The sequence below is a fragment of the Sycon ciliatum genome, chromosome 12 (assembly GCF_964019385.1).
Source record: "Sycon ciliatum chromosome 12, ocSycCili1.1, whole genome shotgun sequence".
In the NCBI taxonomy this organism is placed as follows: Eukaryota; Metazoa; Porifera; class Calcarea; order Leucosolenida; family Sycettidae; genus Sycon; species Sycon ciliatum.
In genome coordinates this window covers 11422750-11429376 of record NC_088654.1, presented here as the reverse complement: position 1 = coordinate 11429376, position 6627 = coordinate 11422750, and the positions used below count along the sequence as shown (strand labels likewise).

General features: G+C 48.8%; 1 protein-coding gene across 1 annotated transcript; it reads left to right on the top strand.

Annotated features, from left to right (window-relative positions):
* The first annotated feature begins 2370 nt into the window (after nucleotides 1-2370).
* LOC135827989 (stress-activated protein kinase JNK-like) lies at nucleotides 2371-4392 on the top strand. The gene has a single exon (XM_065340426.1). It carries the CDS (start codon nucleotides 2371-2373, stop codon nucleotides 3382-3384), a length of 1014 nt encoding a protein of 337 aa, XP_065196498.1. The 3' UTR covers nucleotides 3385-4392.
* Nucleotides 4393-6627: the final 2235 nt, after the last annotated feature.

The window sequence follows — 6627 nt, the reverse complement described above, 5'->3', positions numbered from 1 at the left end:
AGAATTGGGTGGGCAGGGCCTAGGGTTTAATGACTACTTAAGTGTACGGGCAGGGGTGGTCGCCACACGAGCATACAGAGTTGTGTACTTAAGTGTACGGGCAGGGGTGGTCGCTACACGAGCATACAGAGTTGTGCAACAGCAGGGATATCTCGGATTTGAAGGGAGAACGAGAAGGGATTTCGCGAAGCTGGGTGGGCAAGCAATTAAAGTAATGAAGGGCCTTGTACAGGGGAGAATGGAGACAGCGGTCAGTCCGCGGAGTTGGCAAGTGCCCTTGTTGTTGTTGTTGTTGTTGTTGTTGTTGTTGTTGTTGTTGTTGTTGTTGTTGTTGTTGTTGTGTTTATTTTAATTCGCAAACCAAACGGGCAGGTCTGCCCAATGAAAAGGTGGCGAATGCAGATAGAAAGCAGTAATAAATGAATCTGTAATCTGGATTATCCCCTCTAAGCGTTTGTTCACGGAGTTGTCTCTCCTGCATTTTCCTGGAGGATGCTCTCCTTTACCAGTTATGCCGCACTGTCCATTGTCATTGAGTCACCAGTCGCGTCGTCGCATCAAAGACATCATCATCATCTTCAGCGTCTGACATATCGTCGAAGACAATGTAAGCTCCTTCATCTGCAGCAAACGCGGAGACCGTTTCGCTGACCTTGGCTGCCCCTGGCAGCTCTACATACGCCTTCAGTTTCCTTGCCTCTTCATGGCTGTACTTCATAATTACATCTGCTCTAGAGTCCTGGAAGTCCCTGACGCCAATCAGGATGACGTCGCCTTGGTTGATCCAGACCTTCTTCCGCAGCTTTCCCCGAATATGGCATATCCGCGTTGTACCAATCATAGCAGAAAGCCTCGAGCCGACAACAGCCAAACATCGTTGTCACTTGAGCGTAGTATTGGCAATCCTCTCTGAATACTAATTCTTGAATGGAGTAGCTTCTGTCGCTGTCGGTCTTTCCTCGACGACGATTCTTTCCTCCCTTTCCTTCACCGGCCGCATGGCGATCAACAATAACGGATGAAACCGGGAATCAAAGGAACTTCTCTATCACGAGGAGCAAAGCACACAACTGAGTCCTGCCTTCGTAGCCTGTGCAGCACAGCGTACTCGAGTAAGGCGGTTCGCAAGTAACCTCACGGTTCACAGTTGCGTAGAAAAGCGTCGACTAGTTGGGGACGGCGCACGTGCTCCAAATTGCCAGTTTGATCAATCAGCAGTCAGCATTTTGTCGCATTTTTGCTCGAAGTAGGGGGGGGGGGGTGCTTGAATGAGTTAGTAGCACATACATGTGTACTATAGACTATAGTACAGTATTTATGCTGAACGAGTGCGAGAGGTGGAGATGTCGGGTTTAACTCCACTTGTCCTGGCAACAACTGGTGGTATGCGCCGTGCTGCTACTGCGTTTTATCGGCGGCTGGCTGTCCTTATGTTATGGAGGAGCGTGGATCGGTTGGGTATCATACCCATATCTCGCTTATCCGGAGCCGTCTGGCCTTTGCTTTATTGCGTGCTAATATCATGTGTCTGCGGGGGGCCCGCTCACCATTTCCCTGGCATAGGGGGATGGCTGACGCCTCTCCAGATGTTCCTGTTGCCGAAGCCCGCCTTGTTGGCAACTAGCTAACACGGGTAACGGATACCGACTGATCAACAGAGACTATCTTAAAAATGGAGTTGTCATTGTGTGCAGATTGTAAAGTTTCATTTTCATTTTATTTAAAGTTTGTTTTGTTTTGCTTTGCAGTTGTTGCCGCGGTCAGGCCAGTGAAATCATGTGATCACGTGATTGCCCTTATAAGAGGCTTTTAAAAAAATAGTACAGTATTTGGAAAAGACATGATTTCCTTGCCGGCCCGTGCACGCGTGCGATCCTTTTGCGGTCTCAGTGGGCGAGTTTTCCCCGCTACAAGACAATCCATGACGTAGACCCAGTCGTGGTGGTTTACATTGTGGGCTACGCATGCAGTGATTGTGGGATCACGTGATCACTCGCCCACACTATCCTACGACATGTACATGTACACGTACAAAAAAAAGATGATGATGTGAAGGCGGCTTCGATTTCGTCACCGTACCGCCAACTCCAATTATTATTTCAAAACACGGTGGCTTCGCTATCGCTATTCCTGCTAGCGGCCTGGCGGTAAGGCCGCGAACTCGCGCGTTGAAAGTAGGATATAAAACAATAAGACCGTGTAGCTCGCTGTCAGTGCATTTCTCCCCAGTTGACTGTAACTAACTTTGCAATCATGCACTCAACATAGTACATGTAGTGTTCTCCATTGGCTTGGATATTACACTAAGGAGAGACATCGTTCAGATTGTACGGCTCGTTCCTTGGATGCTATTGTAGTATTGAGAGAACGATGTCTGGCGGAGGCAGTGAAGAGTGTTCTTTCTGCAGAACAACTATCGGAGAAGAAACGTTCAACTTACCGCAGCGATATGAAAAGGCATCACTGATTGCGAAAGGAGGACAAGCTGTTGTGGTGGAGGCCTGGGACAAACGGGAAAAGCGGAAGGTTGCCATCAAGAAGATTTGCAAGCCGTTCCAGGATGCCAGCTCGGCTAAGAACACATTCAGGGAGGTAGTTCTCATGCGCAACTTGCAGCATCCCCAGTGCATGGGCGTATTGGACATATTTACTTCAGCCTCAAACCTGCCAGAATTCAGCGATGTTTACCTGGTGATGCAGAAGATGGATTGTGACTTAAGTTCTAAAGTCGGCAAGCACTTAGACCACTCTGATATCATATCAATCCTGCGTGACATTCTTTGTGGAGTCCGTTATTTGCATGCCAGAAACATAATTCACGGAGATCTAAAACCTCGCAATATTATGATGAATAGCGACTCTACGTTGAAGATTGCTGACTTCGGAATGTCGCTAGTAGATGACGGAGAGGGAAACGCGGGTGTAACCGGCGGGACCAGTGCCTATCTTGCTCCAGAAGTCATCCAGGGCAGTCAATGCGGAAAAGGTGTGGATTCGTGGGCGATCGGATGCATCCTTTCGCGGCTTCTGGGACAGCAGAGACTGCACCAAGCTAAAGATCCTGCTAACCAGCATATGATGACATCACAGGGTGGTGACGTAATGGAAGCACCGGAAGATTGGATCCGCACTAATCAAGCTAAGGACCTAATATCCAAGATGCTTAAGATCAACCCTGACGAGCGCATCTCCATTGTACGCGCACTTCGCCATCCGTACGTCCGAAGACCGCGGAGCAGTAGTAAACCTTATCGTTCCGCCCCGGACCAGTTTACGCACACAATGTTCTGGCAAGACCGAACTGTCGAGGAATGGAAACAGATCACATATCGCGAAATCCAGAACGCACAGGATCACGCTCGGCCCCTTTTTTCTCAGTGGTGAGGTTGACGATGTTGCTGTGGTTGCTGCTGTTGTTCTGGTTCCTGTTGTTGTTGTTGTTGTTGTTGTTGTTGTTGTTGTTGTTGTTGTTGTTGTTGTTGTTGTTGTTGTTGTTGTTGTTGTTGTTGTTGTTGTTGTTGTTGTTGTTGTTGTTGTTGTTGTTGTTGTTGTTGTTGTTGTTGTACTTCCATCAAGAGTCGCATCACAAATGGATGTCGTGAACCTCTAGAGTTAGGTTCCAGAACTCGCCTGCAAGAAGATAATGATGAGGCAAGACGACAAGCCATGAAACGTATCAGCCATTATTCCAATGTTGTCATCATTGGCACACCCGCACGGCCACCCCTACTATACACAGTCACTGTTGCTGTCGCATCCACTCGTAGTCTAGTTAGTCCACGGCCACTGATGTCGACACTGAGGTAGCTTTCTTGCTACTGTGCTGCTCTGTAATAGTTACATGAATCTAGCTAATGTTTCTGCTTCGTTCACGGAATTCAGAATAGGAAGACTGCTGTACCACTCGCTCTTTTCTTTATCTTTTTAAAGCGATTACATGTAATTGTAGAAAGGAAAAGGAAATATAGATACGAGTTGAGAGTAACTCTCCATCACTGTAACCAGATACTATTATACAGTCAGAAAGTGCAACAACTAGGCACAAAACTGACAGAGTACTGAGACATGGGGGTATTACCCAGTACCACCAGTTAAAACAAGCCTGCCTCCCGTTCTGTCTTGCTAGCAGTAGCACCCACTACCGAACACTACAAGAATCTTTGAACGTTTGCGGTACTCCACAGTACCAGTCATGTGCTGTTTACCGCCTCCCCGTTGTTGTATTCTAACGTTAACGTTATTCATTGACTGAGCGTTCTTTGCTTTGTACTACACCCTGCTATCATGTTAGGCTATTTCCTACAATATTTTACTGTTTCCATTCGCTTCCATGTAATTGGGCGACACCGCCCGTTTGGTTCTGCGAATTCAAATAAAAATGTACCTACCTACCTACATTCGACGTCCTGACACCTAGCTTCGACACATCTCCGTAGCGCTAACCGACGGCCTTCCAACTTGGAAAGTTCAAGGTTATGGAAAGACCAAAGAGGGGAAGGAAAGCGCAACGAAGAAGAGCACGAGCTACGCATCACGGCAACAAAGAATGCCGAAAGTTACTGGATGACTCCCACCACTCTTCTATACAGTCATACTAACTTGTACGCCCTTGAGAAACGCCTCAACTACAAAACCTATGTACTTCAAAGTATTCGTTTACCGCTGCCTGAATGGACTTGCTAGTCCTCTTCTGCGAGACCGCTTTACCTTGCGCGCCCATGGTGCTCGCACTGCAGCCACCACCCGTGGCCAAGTCTCTGCTGCTCTTGTTCTGCCCCCCGCTAACACCCGATATGGCTTTAGTGCAATTTCTTATTTGGGCGCTGCCAGTTGGAATACACTTTGTTGTGGAATTATCCACCACCAGACCAGCGCAAGGATATAAGTTGGACTATAATTATTATTAATTTCAATTCCAAAATGCACAAGAAGTTTACAGAAGAAAAAAGCACGACCTCGACCAGGCCAGAAGCAAGAAGAACTGAACACAAGATATTGAAAACCCTTCTCCTCAACAAGCTGCATCACATACAGCAGAAAACAACTGGCTGCACCAGCGCGTGCATCAGCGCGTGCACCAGCACTGCACCAACGTGTGCACCAGCGAAATCAATATCGAAAGTACGTATCAATCATTACAATTACGTACAACATGCGCAAGAGGGTTACTCTACTTCACCTCTCCCCCTGGTGGTATGCCAAAGAAAATACCACCACAAATACTAAAATAAAGGTTTGCTCCCCACACCGGAGCTCGCGCCATTCCGCCGACTTTACTTGACACTTGACTGACTCACGACTGCCATCCAGAGCACACGAGAAGTCCTTCGAACCTTCGACTCGGCAAACCTGCAAGAAAGCACCACTCCCTGCTCAATACACAGTGTTTCGGGGAATTCACCCCTCATCAGTTGAGCTTGAGTAGGCTGAGGAAGATTGTGCCTGAAGAGCACCACTTATATAGTGCTCTCCAGGCACAAACATCACCAGGGATACAAACTTACAGAGACGCTCCGCTTCCAGCGCGACAAACACCTCGTGAACACCAGATAGTAGCGTGAGTCAGTGTCGCTCCTGGACGGTGAGACAGACGTCGAGGACCCTCGGTCATTCGCAACGCTGTCACCTCCAAACCAACTAGTCGCAAGCCCGCGCTGGGCACAACAGTAGATCTACGAAGTAGTGGTTGCGACTTCGGCGATGATTTGTAAGAACGGTTTGCTCCCCACACCGGAGCTCGCGCCATTCCGCCGACTTTACTTGACACTTGACTGACTCACGACTGCCATCCAGAGCACACGAGAAGTCCTTCGAACCTTCGACTCGGCAAACCTGCAAGAAAGCACCACTCCCTGCTCAATACACTTTCTTACAAATCATCGCCGAAGTCGCAACCACTACTTCGTACTGTTGTGCCCAGCGCGGGCTTGCGACTAGTTGGTTTGGAGGTGACAGCGTTGCGAATGACCGAGGGTCCTCGACGTCTGTCTCACCGTCCAGGAGCGACACTGACTCACGCTACTATCTGGTGTTCACGAGGTGTTTGTCGCGCTGGAAGCGGAGCGTCTCTGTAAGTTTGTATCCCTGGTGATGTTTGTGCCTGGAGAGCACTATATAAGTGGTGCTCTTCAGGCACAATCTTCCTCAGCCTACTCAAGCTCAACTGATGTCAGTGATGAGGGGTGAATTCCCCGAAACACTGTGTATTGAGCAGGGAGTGGTGCTTTCTTGCAGGTTTGCCGAGTCGAAGGTTCGAAGGACTTCTCGTGTGCTCTGGATGGCAGTCGTGAGTCAGTCAAGTGTCAAGTAAAGTCGGCGGAATGGCGCGAGCTCCGGTGTGGGGAGCAAACCGTTCTTACAAATCATCGCCGAAGTCGCAACCACTACTTCGTAGATCTACTGTTGTGCCCAGCGCGGGCTTGCGACTAGTTGGTTTGGAGGTGACAGCGTTGCGAATGACCGAGGGTCCTCGACGTCTGTCTCACCGTCCAGGAGCGACACTGACTCACGCTACTATCTGGTGTTCACGAGGTGTTTGTCGCGCTGGAAGCGGAGCGTCTCTGTAAGTTTGTATCCCTGGTGATGTTTGTGCCTGGAGAGCACTATAAAAGTGGTGCTCTTCAGGCA

Excerpts from the sequence above, each read along its gene's own strand:
- LOC135827989 (XM_065340426.1), top strand. The coding sequence starts at position 2,371 with ATGTCTGGCGGAGGCAGTGAAGAGTGTTCTTTCTGCAGAACAACTATC.